The 25,465-nt window shown below is 40.1% G+C and overlaps 1 protein-coding gene across 7 annotated transcripts; it reads right to left on the bottom strand.

Moving 5' to 3' along the window:
* Positions 1-55: 55 nt before the first annotated feature.
* On the bottom strand, positions 56-25,120 carry si:ch73-242m19.1 (uncharacterized). Of its 7 annotated transcripts, XM_013270100.3 has the most exons (46): positions 24,868-25,117; positions 24,286-24,358; positions 24,052-24,162; positions 23,810-23,923; positions 22,631-22,825; positions 22,464-22,545; positions 22,262-22,392; positions 22,027-22,179; positions 21,723-21,824; positions 21,020-21,178; positions 20,854-20,936; positions 20,581-20,716; positions 17,564-17,767; positions 17,145-17,477; positions 16,774-16,974; positions 16,539-16,660; positions 16,178-16,406; positions 15,888-16,090; positions 14,813-14,965; positions 14,475-14,568; positions 14,261-14,395; positions 13,596-13,711; positions 13,390-13,501; positions 13,243-13,292; positions 12,990-13,139; positions 12,708-12,813; positions 12,329-12,506; positions 11,202-11,340; positions 10,604-10,757; positions 10,378-10,473; positions 9,649-9,834; positions 9,320-9,540; positions 9,003-9,141; positions 8,797-8,917; positions 8,585-8,694; positions 6,177-6,326; positions 6,031-6,078; positions 5,714-5,881; positions 4,877-5,029; positions 4,653-4,787; positions 4,226-4,378; positions 3,569-3,778; positions 1,707-1,827; positions 1,506-1,568; positions 1,160-1,308; positions 56-455 (listed from the first exon to the last, which is right to left on the bottom strand). In XM_013270100.3, the coding sequence occupies exons 1-46, from the start codon at positions 24,996-24,998 to the stop codon at positions 402-404; spliced, it is 6,426 nt and encodes a 2,141-aa protein (XP_013125554.1). In that variant the 5' UTR covers positions 24,999-25,117; the 3' UTR covers positions 56-401. The 7 variants fall into 7 exon arrangements, with proteins under 7 accessions (XP_013125554.1, XP_025756858.1, XP_025756859.1 ...); XM_025901073.1 differs by having other exon boundaries at positions 4,653-4,784; positions 15,888-16,406; positions 24,868-25,120; XM_025901074.1 differs by having other exon boundaries at positions 9,670-9,834; positions 15,888-16,406; positions 24,868-25,119.
* Positions 25,121-25,465: the final 345 nt, after the last annotated feature.

Consider the following 25,465-nt stretch of genomic DNA (forward strand, 5'->3'; position numbering starts at 1 on the left):
AAAAATGAACTTTGACATGATTCCTCTGACAAATTTGCAATAAGCTAAAAGACACCCTGAAGTAGACATGATGTAATGCTATTAATTGACAAAAGTTAAGTACGGATTGCCAAAACATGATTGATAAAAATAAAGGAAAATTATAGAAATATCCCAAAAGTAAAATATCAGTGATAAGTGTTTTGTTAAGAGCTTTGAAAATATTTATTTTGAATATTTAAAAAGTTACTGAAATATGGAGAGGAGCAACATCAAGATGCTGTGCTGTAGGTTAAAGGGAAGACAGCTTTGGGAATGGAATAGATAACATTCAGTTCACACAGAGATATAAAACACTATAGGTAAGCCTACAGCAAGCTAATCTGCTAATCAAGTTTGTGTGTATGACTGATTGCTGCACCTCACAGATCTGGGAACAAAGCCTCGGCTGTCGGGACGCGCAGGCGACACAGATCCTAAAAGAGAAACAAAGGTGGATTCAAGCTGAACATCTAAGAGATAAAAATGGGCAACCTGCTATAACCGTCTAACGAAACAGATTGTCTTGTCTTCAGATCCAGATTGTCTTTAGTCCCTGCTGCTCGGAATTTCACACTTAATGAAAGACACCTGCTAAAGTATTTATACCTACATTTATACCTACACTATATCCATACTCCGTACTGGTACTCAGTTCGTTGCACTCTACTTCGTATTATTTATCGTATTATTTTATTACTTGTTATTCTGTTTGTAAAAAAAACCCCCCAACTATTTACTTATTACTTTAAAAAAAAAAAAAAAAAAAATCTGTTTCTTCATTATTTTGTTTCTTTTCGCTCCGGGACCGTGTGTACATAATTTCGTTCCACCTCATGTTAACATGTGATGCGAATGACAAAGCTCCTTGAATCCTTGAAGATGGGTGACCGCAAAAGCTTTTAAAGCATTTTCACACATTCTTGACCTTGAAACCAGCAATGTACTGTCTCACTTTAGGTTCACCATTTAGTAGTTGTCCTATTATTATATAGGCGTAATCTTCATTAGTAGGGACATATTGAATTCATATGCTTTAAAACTCCAAAATGTACCGTGCTGTAAAAAAGTATCCCCCCACCCACCTTCTTGTTTTTTACATTAGGGATGAAACAAGTTTTTAAATGATTATTTCACTCACTGCTTTAGGTCCGTCTGTGCTCGTGTTTGAATGACCTCTAGCTGTTTCTGCTCTCTGCTGTCTTGGCTCTGTTGCAAAGTCCTGAGGTGTGGTGTAGTTTGTGAGGCTGCCAAGCTGCAGGGCTGAATGCTGCCTGTTCCGGTGCAGACCTGTGCACACAGAAATAGAACAGAGTGAGAGCTATGCTGCAGTGTGAAAATAATATCTATAAAGAAATTTAAAATGTCATCACAAAAAGATATGAGTGTCTGGATAATCTGATGGCTTTCGATTTCACTCATGAACCGCATGAGCAGCTTTACATTATTGCTTCACTGCTCTGAGATGAAGGTGGTGGGCTCAGTACCTGTCGAGGGACTTCTAGTACTCAGTCTGCTGACTGACAGCGTGCAATAAGTCCTGCTTTGACCTGTGATATAACCGATAACAAGAAAGTAGGAGTGAAATGTCAAGTCAAGAATGTCTGAAGCAGACAAAATCTTACAGGCAGAGCAAGCTGTTGGTCTGTCATGCTGTTGAGTATCAGGAGAGCCTGGAAGGCTTTTACCTGCTGTCGAAGCTCCTCTGGAGAGAGCTGCCTCCACATCGTTCACCTGGTTCTGCAGTTTATCCAGCTGCTGAAAGGCCTCTTGTTTAAGGCTGCGTTGCTGCTGTAGCTGGCCCCTCACCTGGACCCACACAGTGTGGTTAAAAGTTTTGTTTTTAATTTATTCCTGCTTAAATTTAAAATAAATAAAAACACTATGTGCATTGATAATTACTAATGACATTCATTAGTCCCAAAGGCTGAATCCTTCTGATCCCTTGACAGATTTAACACCAGAATGAGGCCAAGACTAACTCTGTATCTGTAAGTATCTCTACAGGATTTGTGCACCAAGGCAATGCAAAAATCCTTTAACCTCACATCCAAGAGGCTTCTTCAGTTCTGCAAACTGATGAAGAGTCTCAGGTATTCAACCCCTCGTGGATTTGTCCCATCGGAGGTGGTCCTGAGAGTCGTGTCATCATGCAATCCATTAAGGTCACATGGTCAAAGTGTGACTGTTGAATCACATGGGAAAGGATCTCATTATACAGTTCTGTTAAAAATTAATTGTCCCTTTCCTGTTTTTATTTTTCCATTTTTTTGTCACACATACATGTTTCAATATTAGACACAGTTAATCCGAGTAAATACAAAATGTGGTTTTTAAATGATTATTAATCAAGGGGGAAAAAATCTAAACCTACCTGGCCCTTTGTGAAAAATATAATTACCCTCTTTTTAAATCATGAAATAACTGTGAGCAACCTTTTTTTTTTTAGCTATTAGCTTTAAGAGTCCAATTTTACTAGCCACACCCAGACCTTCAAAATCACTTAAAAAAAAAAAAAAAAAAAAAAAAAAAAATTCACCCAAATGGCAAAAATCTGGCAGAGTGACGTAGGATAAAAGTCCAGACCTAAATCCTATTGAGATGAAATCATCATTTAAAAAGTGATTTTTTTTAATATACTTAGGTTACCTTTGTCTAATATTAAAATAATGCAAATTAAAGATAGGAAATCAGGAGGGAGGTATTAATAGGTATTAATTGAGGTTTCTGATAGCTGGTATTGGAGGGCACTGTGCCTTTTCAATGAGAGTCGTTCAGAGTGGACATTGATGGCTTCTCAGGCCAAAGTATGAACATTATCATCCTGAAAACAGTCTGTCCTGATGAGTTCTTCTATGTTGAGCCATGCATCTGTGGAGTGGTTGTCTGCTTTACCTGTGTAACGTTATGAGCACTCCTCGCAGCACTGAGCAGCACACAATACGTTGCTTAGATTGTGTTTGTGTTTTGTGCCTTTGGGATGAACCAGTGTGTCTAATGGTGTTGTTGGATCTGACATAAACTCGCATGTTATGCTGAGTTTTTCCATCAGATATTTTTTAGAAATTGAATTTCTGACGAGCCTGCCCAGCGATCAAGAACCACACCTTGATTCACAGTTTGGATCACGTGACCATTAATAACTCAAGTGGTTGCGGGGTGGATCAGTGACTTTCTGCATAACCTTCATGGTGGGTAAATACCTGGGACTCTACACTGGAACTGAAGAAGCTTCTTGGATGAAGCGAAAAGTCTTCATGAATTGAAAAGAAGTCCAACTAAAGTGCTTAAGACTACCATGACCTGAAAGACTGAGAACGTACAGATATAGTCTGTTAATTGGTTTTATTTGACTCTCAGTTAAGATGTTCAGAGGTTAATTTACTTAAAATACCATGATCTTTTTTCAAATTTAATTTCTTCAGATGATCTATTTAAAATCCACTGACCAGGTTTATTTTTTTTGCTCATGAAAAGTGGATTTTTGGAGGGTTTGCACAGAAGACAGCCTGCAATCAGTGGTGCATAACACATTAATTAACGTACAGACCTGCCGGATCTCTTTGGCACTGCGCTCTCTTTGTAGCCTGTTTATCCTGCTGCCTCTGTCCAGCTGCTCACCGAAGGCCCTGAGCTGTCTGTCTCTATCCTCCATGTCGGCTCTCATTTGTTCCGAGGTCTGCACTCGATGAGCGTCCAGCTCCCGTCTGCTGTGGGCTTCCCGTGCAGACTGATGCCTGAACACCTGGAACTCCTCTGTCTGTGAGCGAGAACAAGCAAACATTCAGTGAATACATCCAGGCTTCTTCTCCTGACAGCTCTTGTCACTGTAAAAACTGAAAATGCACAGCTTTACATGAATCAGGAAGTCTATGGGAGCGAAATGTGATTTAAACACTTCAACATGTGCAGTGAGCCTCCAAAAAGCCAGATCCTGTCCTCAGAGATCCAAAAAAGCCAATAAGAGAAAGCTGGAGAAGCAGCAATACAATGTAAGTGTCTGCATGATTAGCAAGGAGGCAAAAAAATGTAGTTAAATTTTAAAATCCTGGCATTTTAAAATAAACCTGTACTGCTTCTGAAAGCATTCAATAGCACCTTCCACCAAGGTTAAGAAATACATACCAAACATTTAATAGTTTTAATGAATTTCAGAGTATTTGCAGTTTCAGCTGATGTTAGCAGGTGTGGATAGGAGTGCATGTACCTTCCTGCTGAGCTGCTTCTTGATGCTGCTGCACTCGGCCTGAGAGCAGGTCAGCGCCTGCTGTGCAAAGTCCAGCTCCTCCTGCAGGAGAGCCACCTTCTCCTCTGATAACATTTTCACTCTGAGAGCCTCGGTGCGAGTGGTAACCTCCCTCTGCAAAATGACCAGTGAGTGGCACTGAGTTCATAAATGTATAAATATGGGCTTAGAAAAATAATGCAAAGCTGACAAAATTAGTAAGGATTAAGCAGGTCAAGCAAAAGAAAACATGAAACACTTAAATTGCAGTATTCGAATACATGAAGGGTTACATTATTTGTTTAAATTAAAACTAAGTTTAAACACAAGCTTTGGATTCATGCTGTTTCCTTTCCTCCCTGCAGGAGGTAAAACTAATTGCTGAATATTTCTTCATCCTGCTGCTGACCTGCTTGGTTTGGAGCAGTTGCCTGTGAAGTTTCTCCTGGTCGACCACCTGCCTCCAGCATCTCAGAGCCTTCAGTTTACAGAGCAGAGCAGTCAGCCGGCTGTTCTCCAGCTTCAACTCGTGCACTTCTTCCTTCTTAACATAACAGGTATGAAAGTGGTACATTCACCGATCCTCTTCAGTACTGCTCTTTTTAACTGCCTACACATAAAAACTTTCTGTACCTTTAACTGTGTGAGGGTGAGTCCATCATCGTCTTTGGTGCAGCCGTACCTCTTCTTGAGCTTGATGATCTTGTCCACGCCTTCCCCCCGTGCTCTGTTCACCATCACACTTACGTCCCGTTCCATTTGTCGGGGATACTCATCAAGTCTGGCCTGAAAGCCAACATCAAACAAATCTTTAAGAAATCAAAATGTGAGATATGACAAAATAACACTTGTTCATGCATTTCAGCTATAAAGAACTAAAGAATAAGCAACGTTTTACCACATAATTTAAAGTTATCATCCAATCAATTATATTTCTATAGCATCAACAACAGTCACAACAAGGTGCATTATATTGCATGGTAAAGATCTTACAATATTATAAAGAGAACACCAACAATCAGATATTAGCAAATTATGGTACAGAGAAACTTCTGAGAAAGTGTCATTCAACCTCTTTCTGCTCAAATATGATATATGAAAAGGGCAAGTACTGTATATATTCTAGTTATAAAGAAACCGTACAATTACCAGCCACTTTGTAGTTTTCACCACTTCAGCTACTTGCTAACACAAAACTGGTGAAAACTACAAAGTGGCCGGTGAGTGTACTGTTGATGCTATAGAAATATAATTGATTAAAAATTAATCAGCGAGTCACACTGTGTCACTTCTGCCAGCTAAGAACTCAAAACAGAGGCTAAAATTTGCATAATCTCACCAAAATTAAACAGAAGAGTGAAAAAAAAAAAAAACTCCTCGTCTGATGGGTCTTAATTTCTACTACAACATTTGCATGTCGAGGGTGAAAGTTTTGTTGTAGCCCTTTAACAGGGGGCCTTGTTCTTTCACCTTTAACTGGATGCAGGTAGAGAAAAGGTGTCGGACCAGAGGGTGGTAGCGTTCTTTGAATTTGAGGCCGAGCTGTTCCTCTAAATTAATTTTCTCTTCTTCCAGGTGAACAACTTGGGCCCGCAGGGCTGAGACCTCCAACATCATCCCGCGGCATAAATCTGCCACCTGTGGATTAATAAAGCTCAAAAAGTAGTTTTGTTTTCTAGAAAGCTCTCAATCTCAAACACGACTTCCATTCCTAAAGCAGCTCAAATTTGCTTTTCTGTTAAATTCACAAAATCATAGAGGCTACAGATGGGAATCACTGTGTGTACCTCTTTGTGAGAATTACTTGTCTGAGCGTCCTTCAGACTCTTCAAATCCTGCAGTTAAAATGGTGAAAGATAATAGATTTCATTTTTTAAAATATAAACTGCCAATAATATATTTACTCAGATAAAAAGATATTCCACACATGTACCTGTTCTCTCTGGTACAGAAGCTGAGTGTGCTGCTGCAGGATTTGTTCATAAAACTGTGAATAAAGCAGAAAGCATTGGCGCTCTCGCTCCATCACTGAGGAGCTGAGGTGAGTGAGACACTGCTGCAGATGATCCCGAGAGACCTTCAGCTAAAAAATAAAACAGCCAAGAATATTATTAATGAATATCTAAAGTTTAGCAGCTTGCATTGATACTTATATTCCAAAGAATGGGGGGGAATAAAGTTTTAATAGCCAGCAAGCTGCACCTTTATATTCTCTCTCTGTGTGTTGGCGTTTCTTCACACAATACATGTGAAAGTGATACTTACAAGTGTAGTCAGAAGGAAATTAATGTCATGGTAATTTTAGGCTTTTAATGACGTCTTTCAACTGCTCTTTTTCCAGGGTAGAATTATTGTAGAGCATAAAAACAAGAAGGGGTTTCTTTATCCAGTCAAATATTTACAGACACCCCCACTGATATTTGGTTAAATGTCCTTTAGCAAAGTTACACTTCAACCAGACACTTTTAGAAACCATCAATGAGTTTCTGACATAATTCTTGTATTTGTATATTTGACCACCTCTCTTGGGAGAGTTCATTTAAATTTGTTGGTTTCCTGGCATGGATCTGGTTTTAAGCGCAGCCCACAAGTTTTCAATAGTTGAAGAATTTGGAGTTAGCCCTCCTCCTTCATTATTGCATCCACTTTGTGTGATGTAGCAGTACCACTGGCAGCAAAACAGCCCCAAGACCATGATGCTACCACCACCGTGGTGGACAGCTGGCACAGTGTTCTTAGGTTAGAAAGCCTCACAATCATTCCAACAAACATATCTCTTGTCATTTAGGCCAAATATACGGTGGCCCTGAGAAGCCAAATGGACTGCAACTTAAGAAAACACCAGCAATAAGAAAAACGCTACAAAAGCACACAAAACACAACGGAAATAGGAAAAACGACAACGGAAATAGGAAAAAACAAAACAGAAATAGGAACAGATTTCCAAAAGCACAAGGGAAGTGTTTCTGGGGAGACAATAACCCGACGGACCAGTTGCAGGAACCAAAATATGCTAAGAATTGCACTGGGAGACACTTAAAAGAAGTGGAGGATCTATCGGTTTTGTGAGGAAAGAAAAGATGAGAGGTAAGCGTGTTAGCCTAACTATAAGTGTAAAAATCCGTCATCAGTATTATATGAATCATGATAAAACACACCTACCATGTTTTGGGTTCCTGCAACTGGTCCGTCAGGTTATTGTCTCCCCAGAAACACTTCCCTTGTGCTTTTGGAAATCTGTTTTCGTTTTTCCTCTTTTTTCCTATATCTGTTGTCGTTTTTCCCTATTTCCGTTGTGTTTTGTGTGCTTTTGCAGCAATTTTCTTATTGCTGGTGTTTTCTTAAGTTGCAGTCCGTTTGGCCTCTCAGGGCCACCGTACAAATAGCTCAATAGTTGTCTCGTCTGTCATCACTGATGAAAAGTTTATATGTTGTGAAGTTAAAAGCTATTGAAGAACCTTCAGCACCACTTATAACTGCTATAGGAACAGCTCACAGAAATCATTAAAAGGCCTAAATTACCATAGCATTCATTACCTCAAGTGTGAAGACATTACTGGTCCGACAGCAGCTTGTAAACATTTAGTTGCATGTAAAAATGTTGCTTTAGAGAAAACTTCCCCTTAATTTTTACCTTTTTAAAAAGAGTTTGTACATTACTCCACATACGCTCTGTGGGAAAGATGATTGCCACCTTTATTCTGCAGACTCTCAAGGAAGAAAAATCCTGGTGGAAATGGACTGATTACCTTCTCTTTCTAAAATAAGACATTTCTCAAACACCTGTCAAATGAAACGTCTACCTAAAGCTGATACCAAGCAACACCTCATGTTCCCTGTCCCACATGTTTGCATATTAAACCGAGCATGTTCCCACTCCTTTCTCCTCTTCTTATGGACAGGAAAACCGTTAACTAAACAGCTTTACTTTCTTCCTGTGCACTGGAAATGATAGGAATAAGCAGCACATTCTGCATGTTTTTCCAAATACTTTGTGTACTTGGGGCTGTTAGAAATGATAATGATAGCGCTGGAGTGCAACCAGCTTGTATAATCAGCTCAGGAGAAATGGCAGCCTTTGTAGAGCAAGCATTTAAGGTATTTAGTGTGTTTTTAAAGGCATGCCTTAGCAGAGCAGGGTTTTAAGAGCATTATACAGCCCACATTTGAAATAACAATGAATGTAAGTACATAAAATACACAGGTTTGAGTTTCTTTTCTCTTTTTCAGCAGAGATCCTACTCCCTTTCTCCACACAGTAATCAGAAGCCTGTCAACAGTAGCAGCACATTATTAAAAGATTTTAGGGGAGAACAAAGCATGAGTGGGTATTTTCCCTACCTCTCCCTCCGACTGCTCAGCTCCCTGCATCAGCTGCTGGATGAATGTTTCCACCATCTGTGGCTGCTCAGGGGACAAACTGTACTTCATTTGACTTCTTTTCCACAGCTCTGCTTACATGTGAAAACATTATGTTACTGCAATCATATAGTTAATAGTAAAAATATTTTGAATGGGTATTTAAAGGTAGATTCAGTGGTGTTTGTGCGCACTTGTGGGGAGCCGATTATCTTGTTGAGTTTTCTCTGAAAGCACTAGTGTGAGCTCTCTGCTCGTTTTTCTCTGCACTGCTCTAATCATGTCGCACTCTGTGCTCTCCATCAGCAGGTGGAGCTGGAAAAAGTAGATTTTGCAGCACTATAAGTTCTTGTTATTATGACATGATGATTTAATTGTGCGGTTTTCATTGTGCTTGTACCTGCCAGGCTTTCACATCAACCTCTGAAGCTCCAGGAGGGGGCAGAAGAGACTGGGTGTCAGAGATGAAAACTTCATAGTGATGCTCTTTATCCATTTGTTTAGCCAGAGCTCTCATACTGGGGTAAAAGATTTCATCTCTAAAAACAAAGTGAATAATTGCTGTAAAATGATTATTGAATTAGAAAGATCTAAATGTAACTTACATCCTAAAACAACATCAACTTTTACAATTTTTGTCACCAAAACAAACAATTATTTCCTGATATGAGTAAATAACATTATTTGAGTGTCTGATTTTTGATATTCTTTAATTACCGGTAAAGTTTTACAAACTGTTGATACAAAGCTGGTGTCCTAAAGACGTCGACGCCTAAACGTCTTAGAGCCCAGCTCTCCTTGAAGACCTCGAGCTGCTTCGTCAGCAGGAGAAAACCTTTCAGCACAGACTGGACTCTGATTGGATCCTGAAAGTCTGAGGAATCAATCTTTGTCTCTTCTTCTTCATCATCATCATCTTCTTTGCAGCTTTTATTTCCCTGCAATAAAAAAAAGGAATAGCTATCGTATCAGCAGTCTTAGTGATTTACTTACAGCTTTTATTCACTAATGTGTGAACCCTAACGTGAAAGCGTCACTGGTATGACCTTGTTAGAAACTGTCGTTACTTCATTAGGTGTGCCACTATGCTGAAGGTCATCTTTGTTGCCATGGAGACGAACAGGCTCTGCCTCTCTTCCACCGTTCAGGACGTCCTCCATGAGCAGGGACACCCCGAGGATTGCAGCATTGGCCTGCAGTCTGCTGCGACTGCTCAGGCTGCTCAAACAGAGCTGCAAATAACCATGAAATCTTTTTAACCATCACTGGGAGAGTTTAACGATGCATTAAAAAAAAACAAAGCTGTGTAGTTGCTTAAAGTTGTTTGAATCTAGACTTTTAAGCCTATTTGAGAATTATGGGTAATAAGGACAATACAAGAAAGAAGTCCGCACTCATTTTGCAACTGTAAAAATAAAGATACAACGACTTTCTTTTTAGCGGATGATCGTGAATTTACTTGAGAGCATCTTTCTCTTAATGATAACAATGCTGAGGTCCCATCTGTTTAGTGCCACATCACAACAGCAGTCCCCTCAGTGTGCTTCATATTGTAATGTAAAGTCCGCACAATAATCCAGAGAAGACCCAAACAATCACACAACACATATGAGCAAGCACTTGGCTAAAGTGGGAAGGAAAAACTCCTTTTAACAGGAAGAAACTTTTGAACCCAAAATTATGACATATTGATGGCAAAATATATTTTAAGACCAAATCTACCAAGTCCCATCACCACCATTAACAGGTGAAAAAAAGCATATGAGGAGGTGAACCTGCATGCAGTATTCAGTAGGTGGGACATCCCAACCATGAATAGGGAGCAGTCCGTGACAGGCTATGAAACTCCTCCATGGATACATCCTCTGCGCCTGCAGCAGACAAAGCCACAGAAAGATGACATGACAGAGCACGTTTCCTCTCATCCTCTAAAGTGTTTCTCATGTTTTTTGAAAACGTATGTTAGGATGATTTTCTAAAATGATTATATGAGTTCACCACCCGACAGCCTTGATTCTCCAGAGGTCGAGGAACGGGCAGCGTGAAACTGAAGAAGTCAGTCTGGATGCAGCCAATCATCAGAGGGAGAGCGTTCGCCATGTTGTCACTCACACTCTGGTAGGAAGTAAAATCACCAGAGGAGAGGAAAGCCTCCCTAGAAATGATAAACATACTTTCATTAATAAAGGTTTATTAAGCTGTGATAGAAGAGTGATGGAGGGAAACTTCAGGGGAGTAACTGGAAATAACATCTGACACCGCAAAAGCTTTCAGTCTTTGAAATATTTGAATTGGCCAAACACCTCACATCACCCAGCAGTGGAGAATGCATCAACATGAACTAATCACTAAATTTGAGCTATATTTTTCTGTGTTTTTAAAATATTATACCCCATTTTTTTAAAGCATATTTTTTTTGCAACATCTGAAAATGTTTTCTATTAAATGCTGGTATTTTTTTTAAATCCATGAAAACTGCATCATAAAGGAAGCCATAAAAGAAAAGAAAAAAGTAAAACAGCCTTTAAATATCTTTGTCATGGAGAAAGTTTCAGTGTGGTAGCAGACAGCTGAGGTAAGTGACGATTTCACCGCTGACCTGACAAAGATTCTGACAGCAGTATCAAACTGCAGCAGGAGGACCTGCCTGCGCAGCTGCAGCAGGCGGCCGACGGACTCCAGGCTGCTGGGATCAGACAGATGATCGACCTGCTGCTGGAGCTCCTGCAGCTCTATTCCTGTACAGCGCCCAGAGAGGAAAAAACAAATGTGTGAATGGCTGTCCAAATCCAGGTTTTCCTTTTCTACTATATCACCTGGTCCCTGGTTATACCTGAGATTCCAAGATGGTTAATTGAATATGGAAGTTGTATGCCAGTTCAGTCTGAACCGATAGGAAGGCAACAGTAACTCTCTCTCCTCTGATCTAAGAATAGAAAACTAATATTTCATAAAGGCTCCCCAGAATACTGGAAAAACATTTCCTGGTCTGATGAGTCTCAGGTGTGACATTGGGATGATAGGGCCAGAATTTGGCATACAAATGAAAGTGTGGATCCATCCGGCCTTGTATCAATGTTTTAGACTGGTGGTGATGGTGTAAGTGTGTGCAGGGATATTTTCTTGGCAGACTTTGGACCCCTTAATATCAGCTGAACTGAGTATTGTTGCCATGTCCGTTTCTTTTTGACCACCCATCTTCTGATGCCTGCTTCCAGTATGATAAGGCACCAAGTTACAAAGCTCAAATAATCTTGCTGGTTTCTTGAACATGGCAATGAGTTCACTGTACTCAAACTGCATCCGCAGTCACCAGATTTCAGTCCTATAGAGCGCTTTCGGGATGTGGTGCATTGGGAGATTCACATCATGGATGTGCAGCCAATAAATCTGCAGCAACTGAGTGACGCTGTCATGTCAGAACAAACCAAAATCTCTGAGGAATGTTTTCAGCAACATGTTGAATCTATGCCACAAAGAAGGCACGTCTTCAGCTAAAATTTCCAAGGAACATATTATCTCAGCCCTGCATGACTACACTTTTAGATTAAAAAAAAAAAAAAGTATTTTTTCTGTCATGTGTCAATTTTGAGTTATTCCATCTTATTCACTCTCAGCATTGCATGAGCAAATAGCAGTCTGATTTATTCATCTTTCCAACCACTGACTGATCCCTAAACATTACTGCAATTTTTTTGGAACGCTTCATTTATAAAATAAACCTACCGATGCTTTCAGTGTCTCCCCAGTCAGCTGCCAGATGTGACCCTGCTGTATCATGTCCTCTCCCCCATCTTAAAGAGTCTTGTCTGTTTCCCAGTTTGGAGAAGCTGATCAGGTAATGAATGATGTCATGAAGAGCTGACACTATCTGCAGAGTGTGACGGAGAGCCTCATCACATGCCTGATGAAATCAGACCAGAAGAGGGTTAAATAAAGTCCAGATAAAGAAACTTAACATGCTTCTCTCCTCCACCAACACGGAAACAAGAACAAAAACAGATCTGCTCTAAAATTAGTTCATGGCATGAGAAACTGAAAGCTAAAGTTATCACCCTGTGACCTGCCGTAATATTAGTCTCAGTGACTAGTTTAAGTGTCTCACCGAAACATCAAGTGTTTTGAACATGCGAAGCACTTCAGTGAAGTGGGGGATGTACCAGAGGTTGAGGAGAGTTCTTCCATCTGCACACAGCAACTGCTGAAAAATCCTGTTTGGGAGAAATCTTGGTTTGAAAAGTTTCCCCGGATACAACTGAAGAAACACATCTGTACCAAAATGCACAAACTTGTCATTTTGGCTCAAATTCTTTGAACTAGTTTTACCGTACTATAACCAGGACAAATATAATGTGGATAATCACTCTTTAATGCTTAGAGGTTGTACCTGGGGTCAGAACAACGATCAGCAACAGGCTGTCCAATCATGAAGTAGGACTGACGAATGTAGGGAATGTCTTCCAAGAGAAAGGTCAGATTGTGGTAATATCCAACAATCTGAGCTCTCACACAGTGCAGGGACATTTGTGTGCTAAATCTGAGATGAAACATTTAGAAGAACCTTAATATTATAGGAAAAAACTCAGTACAGCTCAGGCATGTTGTCTGTTTTAACAAAAAAAGGATGCCCGTGAACATACTTCCTGAGAAAGTCGATTATGAGCTCCCTTTTGATCTCTGCAGCCTCCTCCTGCAAAGTGAGACAAATTAATTTTACTTCATGAGCAGCCAATCACATTTATCATCCTGCTCAGCCACCTGAGAATCTACCGCTGTGTGCATCTCACCGGGGTTTTTAGAAACCCCCCCACGGCCTGTTTCTTCTTCACAAATGAATTCAGCATCTCGTCACGCAGACCCACTTTTTCCAGCTGGATGGACACAAATGCGCCCATCACCCTGGAGGAACAAATGAGATTTTATGTCATAAAGAGCAAAATAAAGTGTTGTGTGTTAAATCACTACCGGTGCAGTTTGTCCTGTAAGTCAATACCACTGTTTTGTGGAAATTCTCCTGGAGGGTTTGGAGGGAAAAGATTTATATTGTTCCTGCAGGCCGCCTGTGTGACTGCCAGAGCCGGAGTTACATGTTACATCTTTGTCTTCCCTCTGAGATGAATAAGGAAGATAAACAAAATATTTCAACAGCTGTGTGTTTATATAAAAGCACCCAACACCACAGTATTCAGACTGTTTTGTTCAGTACAGAGAGGCATAAATACATGTTATTACTAATAAATCAGCATGTAAACACTATTATTCTCTCATGTTGGACCTTGGGCAGTATTCATATTATGTTTGCCAGTCCGGTGGATCCAACGTATTGTGCCGTTTCCAAATCAACACAACCATAAAAATGCAAAAAAACCAGATGTTTATTTTATCCCAATTCCATCCACATATACAGTTAATATTTCACACACACATTGAGGCTTTTCTTTTTATTGCCTCTGAACATAATTTAGACCAGGGAACATCTTCTGATCAGGATGATTTTATTTGATGTCCTGCACAACAATGACCACTCAGTCCCATTATGTGTTTGAAGTCCAGTGTGAAGTCATTAAAACTGTTATTTTGACAGTTTCTTTACAGGAAAGGCAAATATTCTAAGTTGAAATACTCGGAAATTACTTTTCACCAGTGAGCAACACAAACCTCAGCTGAAGATGAATCACTTTCTGCCCAAAGACAAAGTTGAGCCAGTTTGACCGCACTCATCAAGGCGTTCTTCTGTGTAACCTGACAGGCCAACGCCACCTGGAGGTTCTCGATACTCTGTCTGTTCATAAGCTAGGAAAAACAACACATGAAAGTATTTGAGCGTATTAATTCATTTTTTGATAAGCCTTAGTGTTTACTTTAATCTTACATGGATAACTGCTTCCTCTGAGCTGAAGCTAAACCTCCCGATCTGGTTCTCGTCCAGTTCCTGGATACTCAGAGGCAGATGGGATGGGATGAACCTGCAGCAGAAAGTCCTCTTTAATTTTCTTTCAAACACAGTTTACTGCTTTTGTAAAGAAGCTGAAATAATAGGCATTTATGGATTGCTCAAGAGAAGTCCTAATATCTTTTTGACAGCTTCTCTCAAACATGTCTGGTTTTTAATATACAGCAGACTTTTTAGTTAAAGAAAACAAAATTCCAGCTTTCAGCTATGATGAAAATGAAGATTTATTTGGAAAATCGAATGTAGTTATGTTTTACCTGTCCACGGAGCTGTCGTCCTCCAGGATTTCTGTGATAAAAACAGGCCTCTGCTGGACTCTGACTTTCTGATCAGTACACTCAAACTGCAGCGGCCTCAGATACAGGTGGAACTCCTCAAAGCCGAGCTCTAAGGCCACATTTCTGTACAGCCTGAGAAGAAATGTTATGTTACATTACTCATTTAATTCAAACTGGTTAATCCTGGCTGCACAGAAATGTTAATATATTAGCAAAGAGACAGTATAACCTAACAACAGCTGTAGTTTAATAGAAACTGGATTCTTCTTTTCCTGGGAGGGTTTAAAATTTGCTAATCCAGTTTGCTAAATTTATTCATCATTTAGAAGAGAGTGTAGGCAAGATGGAGTGGATGAAGACAAATGTCAGTGACAGGATAGCAGCAAGAGTGAAAGGGAAAATTTACAACCGATGTATAGTTTGAGGATGTTGGCCATGTCAAAAAAGACAGCAGGCAGAGCTGAAAATGTTAAGATTTCCATTGGGAGAGACCAGCGTGGACAAGTTTAGACATGACTACATCAGAGGGACAGCACAGGTTTGGAGAGAGAGTTCGAAACGAAAGGACGAGATGGTTTGGACATGTGCAGAATTGGTATAGTGGATATATTGGATAAAAGGTGTTGAACTTGGAGCTGCCAGATGAAAAGAGGAAGACCAGAGAAAAGTCATGGATGTAGTGAACGAGGTGTGACAGAAGTATGAAATGTAAAAATGTAGGAAATTGAAAGTGTAAAGTTGTTTGTGTTATCATGCTATATAAAACTTAGAGGGTTAGGTTGCACCTGGATATGTTTGGGTGTAAATATAATGACTCTTTGAAGTAACCTTTGAAGCTCATTTCTGAACTGAGCAGTTTTAATCAGAACTTAGTGATGATTGGCTGAAAAACCTGCAAACTGTTTAATATTTACCAAACCATCTCTTTATTGATGAGGTGTCAAAACTTGTTACTAAGGGTACAAAGGACTTTGTCAAATGCCATCTTAATGGGGAAAAAAGGAGTTAATTATTGTAAATACCCCTGCCCCTCTGCTGTGAGAGTTTTCTTAACTGTGCCAGATGTGCCGTCTCTGAGGCTGATTCCAGCAGGCGATGGCGGATACTCATAAGCTCCAGCAGCATGGACAATGTTTCTACAGCACAGAGCTGCTTGTCTGGTCCTTGCTTCATGTCCCTCTCCTCTGCAGCTTTTACTAGTGACAGGCCCAACTTCTGGACCAAAATCGGATCCTCGATAAACACGTCTGAGAACAACTGAGAGCAACAGACAAACTGGGATTTAGTGAAATGGCTTAATTTTTTGTACACAGTAATCTGACCATACTCTGAACAAGAATGTACATCTCTTTGTATTTGTGAGCTGTAGGAGGCTCCTGGTGAAGTCTGGTTGTTCCAGATTTTCAGTGCCTGCTCTAAGAGGTTGTGTTCAAGGTGGAGTTTGTCACTGATGCTCGTGACTCGGTGCAATTGACAGAGTTCAGTGTGAGCCTGAACCAATCCTTGATAGACTGCAGAGGCCAGACAGAGTGATGGGTGAACTTCTAGCAGGAATACATTCATCAGAGCAGGCCTGCAAAAAAAAAAAAAAAGAAAAAAGAAAAAGGACAAAAAAAATGCACGCAAAGAGATAAAAACATGTGTTAAAAGTAGAAAATAATCATGTTTTATAGTATAAAGTTCCTCCACAGCCGTTTTAACGTGCCTCCCGCCTCCAAGTGAGACCAAATATTGGGGAACATAGTTAGGTGGACGACCATAGCTGGTTATAAAGGCTTTGTGATCATTTCTCCAGATGCGCTGAAGGTACAGTCGCTGTCTCTCTATCTGTTCAGAGGAACAACATAACAAAATATAACTGGTGTGTCTCATGTGGAGACCACAGTTATTCCACAAGCTTCACATGTAAATACAATCCATCGCATCATTTTAGTGTTTACCTGATTGTCCAGAATGTCTCGGATCAGCCGCTGGTGGCTCTGCATGCAGCTGATCTCAGTCCTGTAGGCCTGAAAAAAGTAATCCTGGTTCAGGTCCAGCTGTGGCTTCCTGTGCATGATGTCAGTGATAACTCGGGCCAATGCAAACCTCTCCTCTGTGCCCGCTGCATGCTGGTAGGCTTCATAGTAACAGTTTAAAAGCTGCAGAAACACAGAAGTGCACAGCGCACACAGCATTTCAGTTTAAACATTCATTCAATAAAATCCATTTATAGTATCTCAGTCATAGTTCTATAAAGTTCAATGCTAACAGGAAATGACTGAGCCCCCCCCCCCCCAAAAAAATCAAATCCTCTTTTCCATCAATCTACCTGGACTTTGCTCTCCATGAACTCAGTCTCACATGTCCACAAATTGAGAAGCACAGCAACGCGGTCAACATCTGTCCCAGCCCAGGAGTTGAAATCTACTGTCGAGGCTGACACTCCCTCAGTTTTTCCAATTAGTTTGATCGTGTTTCTGTGGATGAAGTGCGAGCCGATGAGGAGAAGCTCATTCATCAGCTCCACAAGGTCCTGCAGAGCAGCGTCGTACATGATGTAAAACCCTCTGTGGTCCTGAGTGTGGATGTAACGGCCCTCAGAGGTGTAAAAATCATGAAGATTCTCCACCTCTGCAAACTCCATGAACTCTGAGCAGTGGACCTAGACAGTTGTAAGAAGCAATGTCTGAATTCTCAGTTAAACCATTTTTTTTTTTATTCACTTGACGTAAGAGGATATGTTTTTACCTTGTAGTCGACAGGAGTGTTGTGGATATACTGGAAAGAGCCGAGACCTTCTGCCTCTCCTTTTCCTCCTCTGGCTGCATTCATCCAACCTGTCTCCTCTGCTGTGCTGTGCAGCACCTGTCCTTCTAGCTGCAAACCTGCCAGGTCAAAGGTCAAAGTCCTTTCCACAGAGCGCAGGTAGTTCAGCATCCCAAGTGACACACGCTGCAGATGGTAAAAATTAAAACGACATTCAAGAGCTTGCATACTATAGCAACGGACAGATATACTTAATATCTTTTCTTTCCTTTAAAAAAAAAAAAAAAAAAATCAACAAGAAAACGATCATCAGCAAAAAACAGTTTAAAGACGAGAGAAAGAACAATTCAGTATCCACCACTGCACCAAAGAATAAAACAGTGAAGTGTGGATTATTAAACATTAGGTCTCTCTCCCATTTTAGTAAATGAATTAAAAATTGATCAACAAATTGATTTACTCTGCCTTACAGAAACCTGTTTACAGCAGGGTGATTATGTTAGTTTAAATAAATGGCAGCAATCTTCCACTCCAGCTGTTAATTAACCAAAGACCCTGCTTAGCCTTGTCCACCCTCACTGGAAAACTCAAAAAAGTTTTATTTGTTGTTCTCCATCGTCCACCTGTGCCTCAGAGTTTCTGTCTGATTTCTCAGAGTTTTTATCTGATTTAGTGCTCAGCTCAGATAAAATAATTATCGGGGGTGATTTTTAACATCAGTGTTGATACTGGCAGCCTTAACAAAGCATGTAATCTATTATTAGACTCAAATGACTTCTTTCAAAATGCAAAAGAACCCACCCATCACTTTAATCACACTCTAGATCTTGTTCTGATATATGGCACAGAAACTGAACATTTCCACATAACTTTACATTTACAATGATGGATTACACAGCAGTGGGGAATAGATTTCATCTCAGTAGATGTCTTTCTAAAAGTGCTGTAACTAAGTTTAAGGATGTCATTCATCTACTGTTCTCTTCTTCTATGCCTGATTCCAACAGAGCAGAGCAGCTACCTGAACGCTGCTCCCAGAGGTTGATTATCTTGTTAATAATTTCACTTCTTCACTGTGCACACCTCTGGATACTGTAGCTCTTCTGAAAAAGAAAGGCTCAAACCAGAAATACTTGACTCCCTGGTATAACTCTCAGATGCACACCTAAAGCAGATAACCCAGTAAGGTCCAGGGGAAACGGTAAATGGACTGGTTCTTATATAGCACTTTTCTACTCTGAGCACTAAAACCACTTTAAAAAAACCTCATTCACCCATTCGGACAAGCACTTTTTTCTACTCCTTAAGTGCTTTCTATTTAACATTCATGCGCATTCATACTCTGATGGATGCATTGGAAAGCAACTTGGGGTTAGTATCTTGCCCAAGGATATTTGGCATGCAGACTGGAGCAGACAGGGATTGAAGCACCAGTCTTCTGATTAGTAGGTGATCTGCTCTACCACCTGTAGCATTCCTTTAAGCAAAAGTTAACTAGTAAGATCTTCATGAATTTCTTCACAAATAAAATTTTAAACATTAGAGAAAAAGTTACTCATAACCATCTCACAGACATAACATTATGTACAGCTACTTTCAGTACAGCTGACTTCAGTTATTACTTCCTCCAACTCATCAACCCTATTCAAGACTGCTCAGAGAAGTCCCACCATTAATGTTTCAGTCTTAAATATGGTCAACCTATCTTAAAAAAGGCTTTAGTGAAAGTTACAAATGATCTTCTAATGGCCTTAGAAGTGGACTCATCTCTGTGCTTTTCCTGCTAGACCTCAGTGCAGCGTTTGATCCTGTCGACCCTAAAACTTTATTACAGCGATTACAGCATGCAGTAGCAATTAAAGGTCCCATGCTGCAATGGTTTGAATCGTACCTAAGACTCCAGTTTGTTCATGTAAATGGAGAGTCCTCTTCACACACTAAGGTTAATTATGGAGTTCCACAGGGTTCAGTGCTAGGACCAATTCTGTTTAGATAAAACTGAGGTTACTGTACTTGGCCCTAAAAATCTTGGACTCATTCTTGACCAGGATATGCCATTCAATGTGCATATTAAACAAATATGTAGGACTGGGTTCTTCCAATTGTGCAATCTCTCTAAAATTAGAAACACCCTGTGTTAGAGTGATGCCAAAAAACTAGGTCACAGGCATACCTTAGTATTACATCTAGGCTGGACTACTGTAATTCATTATTATCAACCTTCAGTTGATCCAAAGTACTGACAGGGACTAGAAAGAGAGAGCATATTTCTCCCATATTGGCTTCCCTTCATTGGCTCCCTGTTAAATCCAGAATCAAATTTAAAATCCTGCTCTTCACATATAAAGTATTGAATAATCTGGCCCATCTTATTTCAATGACTTTATAGTACCATATCACCCCATTAGAGCTCTTCACCCTCAGAATGCAGGCTTACTTGTGGTTCCTAGAGTATTTAAAAGTAGAAAGGGAGGCAGAGCCTTTAGCTTTCAGGCCCCTCTTCTGTGGAAGAAGCTTCCAGTTTGAATTTGGGAGAAAGACACCCTCTCTACTTTTAAGATTAGGCTTAAAACTTTCCTTTTTGATAAGGCATATAGTTGGAGCTGGATCAGCTGACCCTGAGTTCTCCCTTAGTTACGCTGCAATAGTTGTAGGCTGCTGGGGGATTCCCATGATGCATTTGGTATGTCTTCTTCAGTCACCTTTTTCACTCACTGTGTGTTAATAGACCTCCCTGCATGTAATTGCATTTCTCTTCCTCCTCACCAAAGTGGTCGCTCACAGGGGGTCATGTGATTGTTCAGGTCGCCTGTTTTCTTTGTATTATTGTAGGGTCTTTACCTTACAATATAAAGCGCCTTGAGGCAACTGTGTTGTGATTTGGTGCTATATAACATATACATTTGAATTTAATTGAAATGCATCTATTATACTGCATACATCAACATGCACTTACATACCTGCCACATAAATACTAGTAGAAAATACTACTACTGTACCTGGAGCTCTCTGAGTTTCAAATGGCGCAGATAGATGAGGGACAGGTAAGCTCCTCTGGTTACTACTGGACCTGAGGAGCCTTCAGGTAAACTGTCATCCAGGCCCAGGACCTGCAGGTTGTCCTCCAAAGACTGACTGTGCCACGATAATATGGGTGAGTGGGAAAAGAGCTGATGTTTTCCTTAGTCTTAAAGGCTTTTAGCCTCACAAGTGACCAAAGTAATGTGACGAATAAATTCTACAAAGCAATTTTTCTTTGAATAAACACACACCTTTCATGGTAAAAGCTTGAGGTCTGACTCTTTGAAATCTCTTTGTTGCTCACTCTGGATGTGGATGAGTGACTGTGGGTTTCCTATTAACATACCGTAAATGTCAGTGTCATTGCACTGATTGAATTTTTACATCTCCCCAAGTCGAAAACTAGACGACACACACCTGAATGAGATTGGCAGCATTGTAAACACTTTTCCAAATCTCAGAGATCATTTGTTTTTTTGTCTTGTGGCTGCTTGAGATGAACGATGTGGATTGTGAGTCGCCAACTTGAGCAGCATGTTCTTTGAGAGCTGCAGCCACGTGGAGCAAATCACGGACCTGGTCAGATACACAGCGAGGACAGCAAAACGTGACAAAAATCATTAAAATAAAAATGCATTATATACAGTCAGGACACTTCATTGGGTACACGTTGCTAGTACTGGCTTTTCTTCAGAACTGTGTTCATTCTTTGTGGCACAGATTCAAGAAAGTTCTGGATACATTTCTCAGAGATTTTAAGTGATCAGCTGGTACTAAGAAACCCAAAGTGTGCCAAAAAATATCCTAGAAATTATTCCAGTACCAGCACCAGTCTGAGCTGCTGGTTCAAGGCAGGATGGATCCATGCTTTTATGCTCGTCTCGACTATGTCCACATGCCTAAATACTCCGAGGTCACTGGCTAATGTGACACAGCAGCTGAAAAGGTGTACCTAAATAAAGTGGCATTAGTGTAATGCACTGTTAGCAAATTCTCATTTACGTTCTTTTCACCAGTTATCAGTTAGTCAGTTTTAACTATATATTTATTAATCATCTGCAATAATTTCACCCATTTTGAAGGATGTGTGACACTGATTCCGAGCAGACTCGCTTTTTACCTGAAGAAACTTGCACTGCATCTGGAGCAGCTCATCAACTGAATTCTTTTCCTTGAGCATTGTGAAGAGCTTCTGCTGCCACGGATTTCGCCAGGGTTTCACCTACAGAGTGGAATCCAAACAATCAGTTTCTAGCATCCTGCAAACGTCTCAAAGACTACAGAATCCATAAAAACACAACAAGTGCTTACAGGGGAAAAAAAGCAAATGTTTTGCCAGATACTGATGAACCCTAAAGCACCGAGCATCACAGGAAGCAGTATTTGAAGAGATTATTTTACTATTTTATTTGATTCCTTCAAACCTGGATGAATGGAATCCAGTTAGCCTCCTTGCACACAGCCATGTTTGCACTCTTCCTCCCCCACTGACTCTCTCTGACGTCCGTAACGACATAAGGAGGAAACGTTTTCATCTGCTCTTGTTGTCGGAAGATCGCTTTAAACTCCCTCCACACCTGGTCAGACAGCAGCTGAGATTCAGACCAATAATTTAAATGCATTTTAAATTTCACCACTTTTTTTTGAGGACAAATATACCATGCTGAATAGCTCCATCTCATCTGCAGTGGTTTTCAGATTTCCTGTGTCATATGGCAGGCGGAAGTAGGAGAGCAGGGACTCCAGCTCGGGCATGAACTGCTCCAGGTGAACAGTGTGGAGTGGGAGTCCTAAAATACAGTTAAATGTAAACTTTGTAAACGAAAGATTACAACAAACATGTATGAAAGGAAAAGCTCACTATCAGCCTGTTGTGTCTCATGTAAAATTTCCTGTCCTGGTGCTTCATCTTTTCTTTCACACATAGGTACATAGTGCAGCACCTGTTAAAGCAAATTGAATGTGAAATAAAGCACCACAGGCATCAGATAGGATGAACAGTGATAACATCTGTCTGTGGCTTTTTACCCTGAGAAAGTTGTGGATGGGCTGAACAGAGTGCAGGTGGCAGACAAGCCACTGCAGATAAATGACCACATCGTCCTGAGTGAGCAGGCTGAAGGGGTTTCCTCGGCCGGTCAGCATCTTCTCTCTGCTTGCTGATAGTCTGCGAGCTCTCTGAACGGCATCCTGATACTCACGGGTCATGTAGGACAGTTGATCCTGAAACAAAACAAGTCTGATACGATGATGCATTTTTCAGTGTGACATCTGTACGATTCTTTTCGTTTAGAAATAAAAGATTCAGCATTCTCCAGGTGTTTACACGAGGAGAACATTTTCCACTGATATTCAAAATAGAGTACAAGGAACTGTATGCCTCCTGAACTGACTATTCTGAATAATTATTAAATCACAGAGATGCTGTATAAAATCTAAATAACTGGATCCCAAGGATTTGTTATCATTTAAAGCCCATATATAGGAAAAAGTAGTACAAAGATGGCAAACATGACTGCAGACAGGATAATTTAGCTCCCTGCCTCTTTTACTATGCTGCTGTGAAACTTTGTTGCGTGATTTGGGATCTAAGATGACGTAAACGAGAGCTGCCCTGAAAAAGAAATCCAAAAACCTGTATATACTCACACCTGTTCAACTGCTCATTAATGCATATCCAATCAGCCATTGTCAAGAAGACCTGCTGAAGTTCAAACCGCACTTCAGAATGAAGAAGAAAGGTCATTTGGAATTTGAATTTGGCACAAGTGTTGCCATTTTAGAAACTGCACCACACAACCACCTCTAGGATTTACAGAGAATGGTCCAAAACAGAACAAAATATGCACCGATATCAAAGTCGTACTGACAGGAAGGCAACAGTAACGGAACTAGCAAGCTATAGCTAATAAAGTGTTCAGTGAGTGTATACCTTTTAGAATTAATGGTACCTTAATTGTGTACTAGTTAAACATGGGGGATTAATTCTGTTTTTAAGTCACATTCACACTCGTAAGCATCCTGTGTGTTTTGGAAAATGTATTCTATGATATCTGCCATATTTTTAAACTCAGATTAAAGGTAGATACAGAATAAAATGCAGAAAATAACCACAAACCAGTACAAAAGTACAGTGAAAAGATGTATTTTTTTTTAGAGTATTGTTAAAACACTGCTAGGTCATGCTGTTCGTTTACACATGGCAACCTTATAATGGGGATAAAGCTTCTCAATAACGCTGGCATGGTGGCAAAATCTCCTCCATCTCAGCATGAGCAGATATCTGATCTGAGCCAAGTGATAAGATCTGTCTGTGAAGAACTGGAAAAAAAAAAAAAAAAAATACAAAAAGGAAACTGGTGTAAGTTTAAAAACTTTTTTAAAAAGTTCAAAATCATCCGTTTCTGCTTCCTGTTTCAGGTATGAATTTTCTGTCTCTTTGTCCTGACCTGGTGCAGCAGAAGAGGCAGACTGTCAGGAGTGTACTCAAAACTCAAGCAGCTCTCCAGCTCTCGCTGCATGATATCAGCCTGAGACCAAGTCGGCAAAACATCAGCCACCTGAAACCAGCAGAAAACAGAAACTACACCTAAAAAAATGCTTTCACTTAACATTGGATATCAAAGTTTTAAAAGCCTCTAACAAAGCAAGACTAGTAATAAACTTTCTGTAGAAAGCATCACCTGAAGCCTTCTCCTCAGTGCATGCTCCCTCTCCACACGAAAGAAGGAAATATCTTTAGGAGGTAGAACAGAACTGAAACAAAAACTTAGATTAATAAGAAGCTTTTAAACAAACAGCATGGGTTTGAAAATGTAAATCCCCACAAATCAGTCACAGCTCAGATCTGTCATATTTTACCTAAAGTGACTACTATTCTGCTACACTACTTAGGCTAAAAAACCCTAAAAACAAGACATGGATAAATAAATATACAGAGAACATAACACTAAAAAACTGTTCAGCTGCCTGTTAATGTGAATTTCTAATCACTGCTGATAATACTTTGTGTGTTGTATACTTTACAACCCTCATGTGCATCTTAAACTTGGATTTAAGGTGGAAAACTGAAAGGTGTTCTGCTTCAGAACAGAAATCTGAAATCATGTGCAGGGTTATTTGAGCACGTAAGTACATTAGTCTGCATTGTGAAGGGCAAAAATTCATGTAAAATAACAAACAGCCATATTTTGAGTTGAGGATAGCTTTCAGGTCCACCCTTTTGGCAATCCGAGCTTAAATAATATATCACATCACAGACAAACCTGTAGGCATTAGAAGATCCTGCTCCTCCGTTCTCTTCGATCTCTACCTTGAGTGCAGAGAGGTGACTCCACAGCTCTGCCTCCATCTGCTTCACCTTTACAGAGGAGGAAACTTTGTACACTGCAGACATGTCTGATATTTTCAATGATCAAAACATTCAAATGACAAAAATAACTCCTTTAGTCCTGCTAAATCTCTGCCTTAACACTGGCTTGTTGTGGTGTGTCCATGGAGACCAACACCCATGGGCATTGGCAGCTGGACTCAGTGACTCCATTCAGGCTCTAGAGGGCTCCATTGTTTCACTGCAGTCAGTCTTTGACATCACTGACATGACAGCCCAGAGTTTTCAGTCACAATGTAATTTTTTTTGTTTTGTGCTCTAGTTTGTAATAAAAATCTCTCAAATACTAGTCATTGCATCACTGTAATATTACATCTTTGAGGAGCACCTGAATTCACCAATCACAGCTCCTTGCCTTCAAAAACCTTGATTAGGCCCAAATGGTCTATTCCTCTTTGATAGAGTGTGCGATTGGTTCTTCAATGATATGATTATCCAATAGCAAATCACCTCCACAGCTGTGGAATTCCTCT

This window comes from Oreochromis niloticus, linkage group LG19 (genome assembly GCF_001858045.2).
Source record: "Oreochromis niloticus isolate F11D_XX linkage group LG19, O_niloticus_UMD_NMBU, whole genome shotgun sequence".
NCBI lineage: Eukaryota > Metazoa > Chordata > Actinopteri > Cichliformes > Cichlidae > Oreochromis > Oreochromis niloticus.

Excerpts from the sequence above, each read along its gene's own strand:
- si:ch73-242m19.1 (XM_025901072.1), bottom strand. The coding sequence starts at position 24,998 with ATGTCTGCAGTGTACAAAGTTTCCTCCTCTGTAAAGGTGAAGCAGATG. Across the intron at positions 22,826-23,809 it reads AGCTTTATCCCCATTATAAG|GATCAACTGTCCTACATGAC; the intron begins GTTGCCATGTGT and ends GTTTTGTTTCAG. Across the intron at positions 5,030-5,713 it reads CTACCTGCATCCAGTTAAAG|GCCAGACTTGATGAGTATCC; the intron begins GTGAAAGAACAA and ends GTTGGCTTTCAG.